The sequence below is a fragment of the Phyllosticta citriasiana genome (genome assembly GCF_038021145.1).
Source record: "Phyllosticta citriasiana strain CBS 120426 chromosome Unknown IWZ02scaffold_6, whole genome shotgun sequence".
NCBI lineage: Eukaryota > Fungi > Ascomycota > Dothideomycetes > Botryosphaeriales > Phyllostictaceae > Phyllosticta > Phyllosticta citriasiana.
This window is the reverse complement of record NW_027117283.1, coordinates 1097089-1111850: the sequence shown is the minus strand read 5'-3', so window position 1 is coordinate 1111850 and position 14762 is coordinate 1097089. Positions and strand designations below refer to the sequence as shown.

The following is a 14762-nucleotide window of genomic DNA, read 5'->3' as shown; positions in this document are numbered from 1 at the left end:
GATCGCATCATCTGATGTCGTTGACGTACGACAAGAGGCTCCCTTGTCATGTGCGCCCATCATTGATTTCCGTCGGTGGCTGCTTTGTGCATATCAAAAGATGCCCAACAAAGCACCGAGACCAGGCATTTCGATGTGCAGTGGAAAAATCCCGCGACAATCGCAGTGCAACTGTACGCATTTGCGGTTGCAGGTCAAAAGTCAATGGAACCATGATGACTCGCTAGTTTGTTGCCCGAGCCTTGTAGCTTGGTCCCATCGTACCTGTGCTCTGTCGACACTTGCGGCTAGACCAGAAGATGCGCAGTTCTTGAGCGAATAATGGTCAAGTTCGGGCTCTGCCGTTGCGGGACGGCGCACATCCCTACCTCATTTGGGGTGGAGTTCAAAAGTAACACGTGAGGTTGTATCTGTGCCCTCGCTCAAGAGGCTCACCGTTACATCCCACGGATGTCAGCCGTTTCGACGTTTTTCAGCGTCAGGGCACGGTGTTGTTTCTTCAATCGGAGTTGACGTTGGGGATCCACTCCCAGCAGCAGTCGAACCAGTCAAGCCACAAGCGTTGCACAACGTCAAATATGGTGTTGATGATGCAATTCCAAAAGGCGCGGCAGAAGTAACAACGGGGACTGGAGATCGAAAACCTGACGTGACCCGACTCCAAGCCGGCTCCACAGTCACCCTATGTTCGGACTTAACGGTGGATTCCAGCTTAGGGCTCGTGAGACCGGTTTTTGCCGTACTTTATTGTCTGCCAATCCTGAGGGGCATAAGGCGAGAAGTGGAACGAATCATGTTGACAGATCCCGACGTACTCGCTTAGTCCAGGATCCTGGCTGGGTGCATGGCTTTGGTGGACTTGAGTTGGGCACTATTGCGCCGATCGGTCAGTGCTCGGCAACGGCAGGCCTGTTTTCGCGTCAGTGCCGCATGGCCGCAGAGCTCTTTCGCTTCGCTTCTTGTCGTCTCTCCAGCGAGCGGGTAACGTTGTCCGGGACGTAGCCAGACTCTACCCCCCTGAATGACTTGCAGATGATCTGCTCAAAGAAAAGACGTCTGCAAGTGGTTTGTTTACTCAACACCAATGTTTCGCTTTGCCGGCGTCAGACAGGGGCAGCTTTGAAGGAAACTTGCGTAACTGAAAGCAAGGGACACTTACGTCTTGTTGCGAGAGGAGCGTAAAAGGGCGTGTGTGTATATATTGCCCTGCCGAACGCGGAAAGAAGGCTTGCAGGATAGGAAAGACTAACATGTAGACGCGGCAGCACTTTTGCAAATCCCTCGTTTGCTGCCATTGGAGCGCTGCAGTTCTTTTGCTATATTTGTCTCGCGAGGCCCCTTCTCTAAAACTCTCTCGGCACTGCTACAGGCTGAAGCTTGCTCTTCCAATCCCAGCTGCTCATTCTTTCAGGGTGGGTATGAGTCGTTATTGGCAGGTAGAGAGCATCTTTCGAATGACACCCATGAGGGTACCGTTTTCCAGGGCCGCGGCAACTCTTTCCTTGTCGCCAAGTTGCTTGTTGACGGCTTCGTCTGTGCTGTGGGTGCCCTTTTTGATCCGAACATCTACGCGAAAGCGAGGTGGAAGTGCCTGCTCCAGACGCACCCGTACGCCCAAGCCAATGACTGTGGCGAGTGAGCAGTGGGTGATGGTCGGAGTGATTTCCACAACGACAGTGCTGATTGGGGACTTGGGAGAAGAGGGGGGAAGGATTTGAATATCTGGAAGATTGACAACGGCAAGTGAACCTAGGGATAGAGGGTGTTCAGGGTCTGAAATGGATGAGATGAGATCTGGAATGGGTGCGTCAGCGACCGGACTTTGCAGGACAACAGGGCCGGGGACGTACCATAGATTTCCTGCTCATCAATCTCTTGCACCGAATCGTCGTCAGAGTCGGATGACGATAGCGGCTGGTCAAAGGGATCGTGGAGATAGGTGTGGTCGGGAATGAGGTTGTCAAACAGGCCAACGCCGGCACCCTCGCGGTTCTTGACGGTTGACTCTCGACGGCGCGAGGGAAGGTCAGAGGGGTTCAAGATGGTGGGGTTCGCATTATCCTTGTCGGGATCCATCTTGCGGAGGCTGGTAAGCGTCCAGAATCGCAGAGGCGAGAGATTAATGTGTCGAGCAACGTCGAACGAGAGGACGATGTGCAAGGTTCTTGGCGCGGCGGATCGGAACAACAAGAGGGCGGAAAAGCAGAAACCCAGCCTAATGGCAACGACTCGACCCACCCGCAGAGCAGCGCAGCAGATCGCACAGAAAACAGTGAAATCGCCGAGACAGCCCAACGCCAGGCTGCGCAACGAACGCCCACGATCTCCCTTCGCTACCGCTTCCCGAAGACACAGGACGCGGGGAAGAGCGTGGCAGAGAGATGGAGGCCGCCAACGTTGGCGCAGGTGGAGGCCCTCACGACTTGACCACTTTTTATTTTATTTTTTTATTTATTTTTTTTCCCTCGTCGTTGCAAGCAGACGTCACGGTCGAGCTGATTGGGTGACACATGGCCCCCATCAACGTCTTGTATACACGGCTGTCTGGTCAGAAGATCACTTTCACACACATGGCCCCATGCTTTTGCCAATGCATTGCCGCCGCAGGGTTACCTCGTTCGCTTCGCTAGGACCACATGCGGCATAGTGGCTGATGCAGCATGCATACCACCATCAAGACTCGGCTTGACTCTGCTTGACGACGACTACGACGACGACTGCTGTTTGCGACTACCAACTAGCACTCGGGTCAGGCACGGCGAGCCTCCGCAAGGCAGTACATGTAAGTAGTCGGTCGACACGGCGTCTGACTCGAGCGCGAGATCGTCGACAGAGAGGATCCCCTGCAGGCCAGGCACGCGGCCATCGCCGAGCCGCGCGCTCCCCTGTCAGGGCTCTGTCGTCGAACCAAGGCCCCGGGAACCGTTTCATGATTCTTCTTGAGCAGGCGCCGGACGTGTGGTTCTTTCACCCGCATGGCAGCGAAAAGGAAACAAAAGGTGACGGGTTGGCTACATGCGTGCAATGTCGGGCGGGAAGAGCCGCCCCATCAAAAGGCTCGTACTCGGGCTGACGTTGCTGTGTCTCGAGAGCGTCCTACTCGGCCAAAAAGCGTTTCAGAAGGTCCGGGCAGGCTTCGAGTCGACGAGGCGGAGGGCGCCGACGACGGGTGGGCATGGTCGGCTAGCAGGCCATTTGTATAAAGGACTAGTACATACTGTGCGTGATGGCATTGCAGTTCGGGTTGCGCGTCTCAGGTCGGGGAACGGGAGCATGTCGGTCATTACCGAAAGGGTGGAAAGGTCGCCTCTATATTGGCGTTCCTGCATTCACGACGACCTGGACGACAAGGCTGACTGACGAGTTGGGATCTGACAGCGCATGCATGATTTTTGGCAGTTCGAGTTGGAGGTCGCGGGAGTACTCAACTGGTAGGTAGACAGATGTGGCCGGCGAATCGGCAAAGTCTGAGCTAGGTACCTAGGTAGGTACGGCTGTGGGGGCGTCTCCGCTCTCCCCTCGGCAGGTTGATGTTGCGGCGCAGCGCAGCGCACTGGAGCTGAGTCGGGGGGTTAGGGAGAGAGACGGCGAGACGGAGGTTATTGATGCTCAGGTAATGGCAGCGAAGTCGGTCTAAACTATGTTTGTTCTTTTCGTTCCCACCGCCACCATCCTATCGTGGTGCCCCCGTCTCGCTGCGGCCGTTTGAGTTTCCACCGTGCATTTGTTCGTGCTTGGCGCCTGACTCTTGCTCTGTTGATGGCATCCCCACTCTCTGGTCTGCGGATAGGAGGAGCTGGCTTCTCTGTGCCGCTGGACGTGGACCAGGCGCCTGCGCGCTCCTGAACCTATTGGCGGCTCCACCCTTCATCTCAATGCGCGTGGATCGCTTGCCGTCGCTTCTCGCTCAGCCCTCCCGTCACATCCTACTTACCTAACTTCTACCCATCATCATCATCATTGTTGTTGCTGCTGCTGCTGCTGCTGCTGCTGCTGTTGCTGCTGTCTGCCAGACAAAGCCAGCCCCAAAGTCCGACTCCGACTCCGACTCCGTGGCGGTGATCACTGCTGGTCCCTCGGCCACCCATCCACTCCACTCGTACCCAGCTATCTAGCTGCCCACCGCTTACCGATTGGCGCCCGCCGCCTGCACCTCCTCAGCGTCTCCCGCATTCAGCAATCCTCCGCCGAAAATTCACGTCCGTCTTGACCTGCCCGCGCCAACCAAGCTCCAGGCCAACGGCGTCGGCCCACGAGCTATTTCCAACAACACCGGCCGCTGAGGCATGGCCGGCGAGTCCACCGCAAGGCCGCTCCTGCCCCAGATTGCTCAGATGCAGAACTTTCCTTTTGCGCCGCCCTCGCTGGCTCCGCGCGAGAACCAGCGTAGTACGCCTGCCTCGACAACACCACCAGACGAAAATCATCAACTAACCTAAACTGCCAGACTATGTCTTTGTCGATGAGCACAATCGTCACAAGCGCCTCAAGGGTAAGAATCTTTTGTTCGGCCTCTTTCTTTGCCACGTGCCCCAGCTCACCAACAACCACCTCCCCAGTTATGCGCGCTTGTGAGGGCTGTAGAAGACGCAAAATCAAGTGCGATGCTGCCACCACCAATTCGTGGCCCTGCGGTGCTTGCGTCCGTCTCAAGCTCACCTGCGTTCCGCCGACTGTGAGCTACGAAAACAAGGACCTCGCTTCGGGCTCCCAAACGTACGAGGGGAGCCATGACCAGCAAGATCAGACTTCATCTTTCCACAGCGTGCCTCTTCCAACCGACTATCCAAGGCACCACTCGATTGCCCACCCAGGAATGGCTGGTGATGTCGGCCCTACCTTGGGCCATCCCATCCAGGCGACGTACGCGGATGCTGCTCGCATCTATCAAACCGCACCCTACGCCATGCAGGCTCCCCCGACCCAGGAGAACATGCACTACGGAGCGATGCAGCCAACTCCGCTCCCCAGCTCTGAGCAACTCAAGTATCAGCATCAACCGATGCAATCTCAGAGCATGTATCCGCTCCAGCAGCCAGCGCCCATGGCTGCTCCACCGGAACCTGAACCTGTGTGGCGAAACAACCTTGAGACCTCACAGCTTACCGATGCTTTGGGAGAGCTCAAGATTGACCACACAGCCGTCGGTAAGACTCAAATCCGAATGTCTGTTCCCCGCATCAATCCTAACGTGAAAAGCACCCTACATTGCCAACCAGAAGAAATCCTTGGCCAATGCGCCGGCAGTTGAAGAGTACGAAGTGCAGCTTCCCGAGGACCACAATCCCGACATGACGATTAGAATTCCACCAGACATGATGCCATCTGACCAGCAAGCCCTCGAATTATTCGACTACTTTTTCAACAATATCCATCCTTATGCTCCCGTCGTCAATCGTCACTTTTTCTGCCAACAATGGAACACGAACCGCCAGGCGATTTCACCCCTGATTTTAGAAGCCATCTTTGCTTGCGCGTCTCTGATGCTTGGAGACCAACACCAGGGAAACAAATGGCTTGCGCTCATGTCGAGTCAGTAATGCAAACTTGATTTGAAGAAGCCGGAGGGCTGACTTTGCGAACAGAGCACGAGGAAAGTTTCAAAGACGTTCCTCGACTGAGCACCATCCAGGCCATGATTCTGGGCCTCAAGGCTCGTGAGGCTGTGCCAAAGCGCGGCTACTTTTACCGTTCGTGGATGACCGTGGTGAACTGCGTGGTCATGGGCAAAGACCTCGACTTGGACACTCATTATGAGCAGCATCAAATGGGCAAGCCTTGTGGTTCTTCGTCTCAGGAATGCATCACCAAGACAAGAGTATGGCATCTCCTTTTCCAACTCGAGGTCATGGTCGGCGGTCCCCAAGGTAAGCGTGCGCGCACTCTCTTTCTCGTTGATTTCTAACGGACCCAGGTCGCACGGATTTTGGAGTTCAGGAGGACACAGTCGATTTCAACGTCCCACGTCCCATGTCAAGCCAGGACGACGTCGAGAACACCCTGTCCCGTCAATTTGCCTACATGTTGCGAATCGTTAAAAACGTCAAGAAGACCACCGTACTTCACGGAACTCTGAGAAAGAAAACCAAGGATTGGGCGGTAGACCCGGAATTTGTGCAACTCAACGAAAGCTACGCAGCATGGTTGCGAGAACTCCCGCGCGATTTGCAGATTGGTTATCCAGAGGATGGCTCTGCCCCGTGGATTCCTTCGCACTATCTTGCAAACATGCACAGCTACCACTATCTGGGAATCATCATGCACCACAGGCCGCAATTGCACTTTTACCACGAAAACTTCAATCCCGTGTGGAAGCAGCATATGATCCTGTGCTACTCTGCGGCAAAGAGCATGTGCCGACTCCAGGAGGCCATTCTTCAGAACTACGGCTTGCCTGGACTGCTTTGTATGCAGCGTGGCATCAGCTTCACGATTTACGCAGTCCTGACCTGCACCATGCTCCACCTGGTAAGTTGATGGCAAGTCTCTATGAATCGAATTCGGGTTCTAACTTTGTTATAGGTTGCCATTACTTCGCCGGACCCAGAGCTCAACAGTGACGCTCGTGGTTACTTTGTACGCCACATGCGCATTTTGGAGCAGTGCATGTCGAATTGGCCCATGCCGGAAGTGCAAGCACAAGTCAACAACCTGCGAGAGGCCTTTTCCGCGGACACGACCAAACCATTCGAGCTCAAGCCATCGTTCCCGTTCGGTAGCCCTTCTGTGAACAACAACCCGAGTCCGATCAGCGACGGGGGCTACCGTCACCGAGGCTCTGCCCAAGATTCATCCCTCGAGCAACCAGGTCAAGTCAACTATACTACCCATCCTATCTCGCCACCGATATCTTCGAGCGACTCGGACCCCAAGGCTGACTCTCCCGTAGGAGTCCAGTCACTGGTCATGATGGCTGCGGGGCAGAGGCAACCTCAGCCACAGGCATCAATGCAACCTCAGGAGCCCGTGCAATGGAATCCGGGTAGGATTTTCGAGTCAGTACACACTCATTCATTTTCTGGGAATCTTCACTAACTGCTTCTTAGTCAATGGAATGCAGCCTTTGGTACGCCCCCTCCAAATACAGCATCCCATACCTCTCCTCCTCTAAAACCGGCGCCGATAGGATCCTCCTATGAGCTCCGGACACCACAGCAAGAGACACAACAGCCAAACTTCTATCAAGCTTCCAGTGTCTCGCCGCACACCCAGCAAGTTCCAAATATGGCAACGCAACTCCCTCCGCCTGTGTCCTACTCGGCTCCAACGCAACCTTATGTCACACCAAGCATGTGGCAAGATGTCGTGGCCAGCTCATTCAGCGACGGCTCCTTGAAGCGGAGATGGAATGACTATGGGTCCCATGGCATCATGGAACAAGTCTCAAAGAGGTCCAGGTGAAGGGAATGTAGCTATTTGCTTTGCCACAAAAGTTTCAAACCACGTCGGTCGACCGAGTGGCACCATTCAAACGCCACGGCACCGCCGACATCCGCATCCTACCCGCTTCGAGGATGGAGCAATCGCGGAATACAATCCGAGTGTCGAACAAGACGCAACTGTGCAATCCTATTCATTCGACTTTGGATCATCTTATCGTGGCAAGATTATCTCACAACCCCGCCTCATGGCGAAGCTTCATTTCGGATACTCGAGCGTTCAAACAACCAGGACGAGGTCCCAGCATTTTGACGACGACACATGCAAGATTGAGAAGAGATGCTGCCAATGCTGGTGTCTATGGCAAGGCTTGCGATTGGCGGCCTCGACCCATTACATTGCGACCTGTAACTATTACGCTACGCACTTTGGCGCCGAAGGTTTCGGTTGAAAAGTCCCGGAAAACGGTTTATTGGATTTGACGGTACAGCATTGGAGTAACAAGGGTCAAGCTTGGGTGGATAGATGGTCTGTCGTTATACTTCGACTGCCCAATAGGCAGCAGCATCACTTGCAGATTTGAGATCTTTGGGTTACGGGCATTCGGAGTCGGCATGGTAGAGCAGGTGCAGGGCAATGGAAGACGGTCATGCTCGAGATGCATGTCGAGTCTTTTTTCGGTTCAAATTTTTTTTTTTTTTTTGAGTTTTTGTCCATTCGGATCGTCGCGTGTACAGAAAATGCGGAGCAAAGGGGAAGGTTGTCGCGCCCTTTGCACGCCGTCTGTACAGCATCCATCAGCATTACGTTATGCTCGCATGTCCTTGTTCCGATGTTGTTTGCTAGTTATACCCCAGCGAGCGGGAAGGCATGTGCGGGCTGCAAGGGGTTCTGATCGGACATGGTCCGTCAGCCCCGACGGGTGGTTGTTTGTCTCCAGCAAGCAGTGGCACTGTGGCGGAAGCCGATGGCATTGGCTGTTGTCGCTGGGGGCCCGTACCGTGGTACGCATGGCTGCAGGCAGATTCTTTTTTTGTGCGCCAAATATACCCCCTTCTTCCGCATATGGAAAGTTTGATCAACAAGCACAGAGCCACGCGATGCACGACGAACTCCAATTGGGTTGGGTGCAGAGCGGCCTGACGTCACTTGTCAGTCTACGGGCAGTACACATGCAGTAGTGGTGGTCAGCGTTGAGGCACTGGAGTTTGCGTGGGTGTTTGGGAGTTTGGGTCCTCCCGTCCGTCAACGAGGCTTAGACAAGGTTAAACTGTGCCCATTGCAGGCGGACCGTCCGCACCTAAAGGTTTTTCTCGATTGCAGCCGAGGTGCCCGTCTGGCCGGTCCCTCGAAGCTGGGTGGTGGCCGCGGCAACCCCCCGGCGGCGGGCGGCGAAACCGTTTGTCTGGCCTCAACGGCGGCTCTTTCGTGCCCAGCAGACATGGAGACCCTGGGTTCGTCGACTCAGCTCGCAAACTGACAAATGATTAGAAATTCCCCGCCTCGGGCTCTTTGCTTCTGCACCGTTGAGCAAGTGGCTCAGGCCATGCTCGGTTTCGCGTCCATGCCGTGCCCGGTTGTTGTTGCTTCTGGCCGTGATGGACAGATGCGCGCGACGTCGCTCTCAACATGAAGGCAAAAAAGTCACTTTGATGGCCACACTATTTTTACAGCTGCGCTCGCGTATTGCTCTTTTTCTTTTCCCGCGCCAGCAGCAATTTCCGATGAGCCAGACCGGCCACCAATCGAAGTGACGCGTCTGGCAGCCGTCAGATGGTGACGAGCTGCCTGATGTGGTTCGGGCTTTGAATTGTGCGACTGCGGCTCATAAATGCTCCGAACAAACATGGCCGGCTTTTGGCATCATCATGCGCTTGTTTTCGGGAGAAGTAGACATGATTCTATCGCGGCAAGTTGGATCTTTCGCGTAGCCAATTAGTAAAAACATGGGTTCTAGCTGTGGTGTAGGTACTGAGAAATAGAGGGTACCCTTGGATCCCTGCCAGCGTCCTAAAGTGGAAACAAGCATTGCCTGACCGCCCTCAAGATTTTGCCGCCACTTTTTTGACTTTTCCGCCGCGTCTTCTTTGCGCAACACCATATCGAATTCCCCCACCACCATCTGGCCTTCTGTCGCACTGCGAGTCGAGTCGGGCGCCATGTCAGACGCGCAGACTCAGCCACCCCTCAAATTCACGGGCGCCAAATACCTGACCCAACGCCTTGTCCTTGCCACCCTTACCGGCCGTCCTATCCGCATATCCCAGATTCGCAGCAAACACGCCAACCCCGGCCTCCTCCCGCACGAAGTCTCGTTTATACGGCTCCTCGATTCGATAACCAATGGCTCCACGATCGAGTTCTCGTACACTGGTACTACGCTAGTATACCGACCTGGTCTCATCACCGGCTGCGCCCCAGGCCACGGTGCCAACATCCATGGCGTCATCAAGCACGAGATTCCCAGAGAATGCACGCGCGGCATCGCCTACTACCTGGTCCCGCTCTGCCTCCTCGCGCCTTTCTCCAAGGAAAAGGTCAACGTGTTGTTCTCGGGGCCCGGCGTTATCACGTCGTCAACACCTACAGGCGATGTGTCGGCCGACACCGTGCGCACCGCCATACTCCCGCTTTACCGACAATTTGGCATTCTGGCCAACATGGAGCTGCGCATCCTGCGGCGGTCGAATCCGGGGCCCGGCGGACGCGGCGGCGGCGGCGAGGTTCAGCTGCTCTTCGGGCACCAGGTGCGCCTCCCAAAGACCATACACACCCTCGCGCCCGGCCGTGTCAAGCAGATTCGCGGTGTGGCATACGCGACGGGCGTTGCCGGCGCCAACAACGCCCGTATGATCGAGACCGCCCGCGCCGTCTTGAACGAATTCGTCCCCGACACGTACATCTTTTCCGACGTGAGCTCGGCGCCGCTCATCCCCACGCCGACAAACGACAACCCAGCAGCTAAGCGGAAGATTGGTGTGGGCTTTGGCATGAGCCTGGTTGCCGAGACGTCGACGGGCGTTCTGTTCTCGGCCGACGTGGCCAGTCCGCCGCACGGAGGCGAACCGCCCGAGGATGTAGGCCGCAAGTGCGCCTACCAGTTGCTGGAAAACGTCGCCATGGGCGGCTGCGTTTCGAAGCTTGCGGCGCCGACGGTGCTTACGCTCATGGCCATGGGCTCTGAGGACGTCGGCCGTTTGCAGATGGGCAGAGACGTGGTGGGCAGCGAAGAGATCATCCAACTAGGGCGAGACTTGAGGGCGCTGGGAGGAACGGGTTGGGGCCTCAGGGACGCAGGCAACGCGGAGGGCGACGTCGTTGTTAGCGTCGTGGGACGGGGAGTTGGCAATGTCGGGAGGAAGATTGCATGAGATGGGATGCGGTGTGATTTGATTTGTATGCATACATGGCCGGACGGATGGTGATGGCAGACAGGCGTTTGGCGGGTTGGGAAAAAGCCCTTGCATTGAATATACCCTGCTTCTTTTTTTTTTTTTTTTTTTTTTTTGGGTTCCTCCAACATCTTAGACCGTTTGTCCGTGAGACATGGAAATGAGGAACAAGAGTACTCTCGCGGAAGCAACAGTAGAAGAGCCATCAAGGATAAGTTCTAACTGGTTGGACTGAGAGGTTGAACTACCATCGTTGAGAGCCGTCAATTTCACGGTCTGTTGTGCATATTGGTGGCTGGAACCAGGATCAGGGGGTGCATTTCAAGGGGAGTGTGGGTTTAGAATGGTTGGTGTGGATTCAGTACTTTTTCCACAAATCGAGAGTGGATACTGATTTTTTTGAACAATAAAGTGTGGATTCATCAATTCTTCAAAAATTGAAAGATGGATTTAGATGGATGGTGTTCAATGGTGAAGGTTATATCGATGATTTGGTCACAAATTGCATGCATTTTACTTTGCTGATTCAGGCTCTAAAGGGACAGGCGAAACGCGTTCCGTGGTGCGCGTCGGCGCGTCTTCCACCCACCTTACCAACCCGCACGACCAACCCGCCCGCCAGCTCACCCGCCAGTTTGTTGTTTAGTTTGAGCGTTGTTGTTTTGCATTTGGAAGAGGCGTACTTCAGTGTACTTCGGGGACGTCAATTGAGTTTCAGGTGGAGGAGAACAGGTCGCGCAGCTCCGTTATTGCGGCCGCGCGAGCAGTGGATTCACCTCATCACTCTCAGATTACCTTTTTTGGCGCTTTGATGCTCCCGGCCCCTTCAACCAATGGTCCAAACGACCCGGTAGGCCACTCCGCCAGCAGTCCGTCTCGCCGCGTTCCCGTCGCTGGTTGGATCCAAACTCCCTAGCGTCGTCTTTCCCGTCGTCCTGGAGCCGAGACACTGGAACTAGCCAACTAAGTGCCTGCATTCGGCTGGTAGCAGAAAAAAGCAAGGGAGGTGCAAACGGGAGCCGAACATGGACAACAAGCCAAGACGCGTCGGCCTAAGCAGGTTAACCCCACGTAGCGCGCCTGCCGACAAGAGCCTCAAACAACCTCCCGCCAGCCCTGCTTCCACTTCGCAGGAGTCCTCGTCTCCATCAGCTGCAAAACCGGCACAACGAGCATTGACACAGGCCGAAATCGAAGCGGAGCCTGTCAGTTCATCTGGCGAGGAAGAGGACGAGGATGAATCGCCCAAGATGAACAGGTCATACAGCGAGACGCTGCCAGCCCACATGAGGCCGTTCAAACCCCCGCGGCCGACGCAAAGGAAGGATGGCTCGAAAGATTCTGCTGTCGGCGGGACCAAGGCCAGTCTGAAGAGAATACCGGACAGTGACTTTGACGTCATGGAATTCGGTGGTCCCAGAGATAACAAAATGAGAAGAAGTTACGCTTCCAAAAACATCTTCGGTCGTCAGAAGAATCAATCGACTTTCTCGCGACCAAAGAACTTCCATGTGCCGCCAAAGAGGGGCATCAACAGCAAAGGTGAGTCCCTGGCCTGTAAGCTCAGGGTCCTACTTTACTAATGACTTCATTGTAACAGGTAACGCAAGAAATGCCCAAGATGATGGCAGCGACTCTGGTTCAGAATCGCAACCAGCCCCGGCCCGCAAGCCTCTAACCAACACCACGAATACCTACAAATTCAAATCGTTGGCATCACCAAAGAGCACTAAAAAAGCAAAAGGCCCAGCCGCCAAGCTCCATATCATAGACGACCCCGACTCTCTGGGCGCTCCAGTGTCATCACTTGGCTCCAACGGCGTCTCGCCTGTGAGGTCAATCAGAATGGAGGACCGAGGAACCCCCAACTCGGACCTGAGCTCGCCGCCATCTTCGGCTCAGCTAGAAGCCGAAGAAATGGAGCTAGAGCGCGAGTTCAAGGTCAACAAGAATGGCAACTACGACCAACCCGCTGAATGTCCCATGTGCGGAAGTTTGGTAGACGCCGACGAACTGGAATGCTGGCAGCGCCGCGTGGATCGGGAGGGCAAGAGCATGGCGCTTTCGGATCAAATCCTGTTTTGCGAGGCGCATAAGTTGGCGGCGGCGCGTCAGGAATACTCTGCACACGGTTACCCGGAGATCGACTTCCAAGAGCTGCCAGCGCGCGTTGCGCGGTTCCACGATGACCTTGTCGGCGTTTTGCAAGAGACACGACCTTCACATTTCCGCGATCGTCTCAACGATGCGGCAGCTGAGGGCCAGGGCCGCACGCTTGCCGCAGCGCATAATAAAGATGAGATGCACGGCATGACGACTGGATACTATGGGCCACGCGGGCGGCGCATCATGGAGGATTGGGTGACCAACAACTTGGCCGACGCAATCCGAGAGCGTGCTGGCAGCGATCGCCTCATTGGATTCAAGACGGTCTCGGGCTTTGTTCAGGAAGTGCTTGTTCCGGAGCTCGCGACGTGGCTTGTAATGGAAGACAGGCGGGAGAGCGAGGACGGCGAGGAGACTGGCGAGGCAAGAGCCAGAGAAATATTAGGAGAAAGCGCCGCGATTGGTGACAGAGTGCATGCGGTTAAAGAGAATGGCCCTGGTGTTGCAAGGAACTCGATCAAAGAGGTCAAGGTGGACGATGATGGCGAGGATTACTGAGGTTGCTGTTGGCCAAGTTTGCTAACCCTCGTCCTTTTTTCTTTACAATAGCGGCATGTTCGGCGCTGGTTTGGCGTTGTGGTTCGTATTCATTTGGGCGGAATATGGCGATCTCGTTGTTCTTTGCTCTGTAGCTGGCATCTTCTTTTGTTTGCTAAAGGATTACTCACACAGCAGGTAAAAATAGGGAATCTTAGAAAAAGCTGAAATTTTCAATGACAAGCCCAAAAACAAGAGTAGACGACCGTCGATGAACATTTCTTCCCGCCACGAGACGAAAGAAAACACAACCAAGCAGCTCGACCCATCATTCGCCCCTCTTCGCAATCTTTTCGGTTCTCTCTTTTCCCCATATCTCTCACACAGCCCCATTCCACTCCGTGCTCTTTTCCAGCCCTATTTTACCTCGTCCTGTTCGCATACGCCATGCCAAAGTTGAACAGGCCGTAGGTGGCCAGCAAGCTCAAACCAATGGGCAGCGGCTTGGCCGTCTTGATGGCGCGCGGGATGCTCGAGCCGGCCAGCACGACCGACGCCAGCAGCGCCAGCTCCACGCCGTACGGCTGCCGGTTGCTCATGCGGTAGCCGCCGAGGCCGTACTGTTTTCGTTGTCGTTGTCAGCCAATATCCAAAATCCGATGTGTGTGTCTGTTGTGCTAGGTACTGTGCTACCACTGTGGATCGAGGGATTGTTGGGGAGATGTAATAGGATGGCAAAGGAGGTGGGAGGTGGACGAACCAGCGAGCCAACCGTCAGGCCGGCGGCGATGGACGGAATCGATCCGGTGCGCGCGTAGCCCGTTATGCCGCCGCCGGCGGTCAGGGTCGCGAGGATGTAGGCGATGTTTTCGAGGCTCTGGACACGCGCGCGGCGAGGCGTTAGCTTCCGAGAAAAGGAAAGAAACGGTGGCAGGTGGGTCAGGTGGGTAGGGTAGTAGAAGGTCGTCGTCGCGAACGGGCTCAAGGTGGGTGAGGTGGGACGCGGGGTAGGTTGCGTGTGCCATACCATGGTGTAGACGTGCTGCGCAGGTGAAGCGAGGAATTCGAGTGTCAATTGGCGTCGAGGTCGTCGACGTGGTTTCTTTGTCGAGTGAGGAGGGTGTTGTGAGGGCAGAGAGATGTCGTTGTCGCTGACATATAGCTCAGCCCGGAGCTTTCTAGAGCCTCGGATCCACTCGCTTGCTTGCTTGCTCGCTCTATGACGCGCGACGACCCAGGCTCCGTCCCCCGCCCGCGGCGGAATGCTTGGCCTGGCTCTCACCGCCCAGCGGAACACCTCATCCCCGTGGGCGGACGCCGCGCATCCCCCTGGCCCGAGCTCCCTGG

At 55.5% G+C, this 14762-nt stretch overlaps 5 protein-coding genes across 5 annotated transcripts; 3 read left to right on the top strand and 2 right to left on the bottom strand.

The window, feature by feature from the left end:
* Positions 1–1210: 1210 nt before the first annotated feature.
* On the bottom strand, positions 1211–2085 carry IWZ02DRAFT_518513 (uncharacterized protein). The gene is made up of 2 exons (XM_066770720.1): positions 1851–2085; positions 1211–1794 (listed from the first exon to the last, which is right to left on the bottom strand). The coding sequence occupies exons 1-2, from the start codon at positions 2074–2076 to the stop codon at positions 1427–1429; spliced, it is 594 nt and encodes a 197-aa protein (XP_066623092.1). The 5' UTR covers positions 2077–2085; the 3' UTR covers positions 1211–1426.
* A 2249-nt stretch (positions 2086–4334) lies between these two features.
* On the top strand, positions 4335–7401 carry IWZ02DRAFT_469455 (uncharacterized protein; the record flags this gene model as incomplete). Its single annotated transcript, XM_066768719.1, has 8 exons — positions 4335–4389; positions 4448–4492; positions 4560–5147; positions 5200–5532; positions 5586–5867; positions 5915–6468; positions 6523–6995; positions 7047–7401. 8 exons carry the CDS (start codon positions 4335–4337, stop codon positions 7399–7401), a joined length of 2685 nt encoding a protein of 894 aa, XP_066623091.1.
* Positions 7402–9342: 1941 nt separating this feature from the next.
* IWZ02DRAFT_256790 (RNA 3'-terminal phosphate cyclase family protein) lies at positions 9343–10984 on the top strand. Its single transcript, XM_066763280.1, has 2 exons — positions 9343–9344; positions 9428–10984. The coding sequence occupies exon 2, from the start codon at positions 9540–9542 to the stop codon at positions 10749–10751; it is 1212 nt and encodes a 403-aa protein (XP_066623090.1). The 5' UTR covers positions 9343–9344; positions 9428–9539; the 3' UTR covers positions 10752–10984.
* Positions 10985–11363: 379 nt separating this feature from the next.
* Positions 11364–13643, top strand: IWZ02DRAFT_481671 (RTC4-like domain-containing protein). Its single transcript, XM_066769128.1, has 2 exons — positions 11364–12314; positions 12373–13643. Exons 1-2 carry the CDS (start codon positions 11798–11800, stop codon positions 13434–13436), a joined length of 1581 nt encoding a protein of 526 aa, XP_066623089.1. The 5' UTR covers positions 11364–11797; the 3' UTR covers positions 13437–13643.
* On the bottom strand, positions 13644–14605 carry IWZ02DRAFT_450727 (upf0136 domain-containing protein). The gene is made up of 3 exons (XM_066767485.1): positions 14443–14605; positions 14176–14292; positions 13644–14035 (listed from the first exon to the last, which is right to left on the bottom strand). The coding sequence occupies exons 1-3, from the start codon at positions 14443–14445 to the stop codon at positions 13838–13840; spliced, it is 318 nt and encodes a 105-aa protein (XP_066623088.1). The 5' UTR covers positions 14446–14605; the 3' UTR covers positions 13644–13837.
* Positions 14606–14762: the final 157 nt, after the last annotated feature.

Coding starts and splice junctions, on each gene's coding strand:
- IWZ02DRAFT_450727 (XM_066767485.1), bottom strand. Junction 14,036..14,175: donor GCCTGACGGTTGGCTCGCTG/GTTCGTCCACCT, acceptor CAACGAAAACAG/TACGGCCTCGGCGGCTACCG.
- IWZ02DRAFT_518513 (XM_066770720.1), bottom strand. CDS start 2,076: ATGGATCCCGACAAGGATAATGCGAACCCCACCATCTTGAACCCCTCT. Junction 1,795..1,850: donor TGATGAGCAGGAAATCTATG/GTACGTCCCCGG, acceptor CACCCATTCCAG/ATCTCATCTCATCCATTTCA.
- IWZ02DRAFT_256790 (XM_066763280.1), top strand. CDS start 9,540: ATGTCAGACGCGCAGACTCAGCCACCCCTCAAATTCACGGGCGCCAAA.
- IWZ02DRAFT_481671 (XM_066769128.1), top strand. CDS start 11,798: ATGGACAACAAGCCAAGACGCGTCGGCCTAAGCAGGTTAACCCCACGT. Junction 12,315..12,372: donor GAGGGGCATCAACAGCAAAG/GTGAGTCCCTGG, acceptor TCATTGTAACAG/GTAACGCAAGAAATGCCCAA.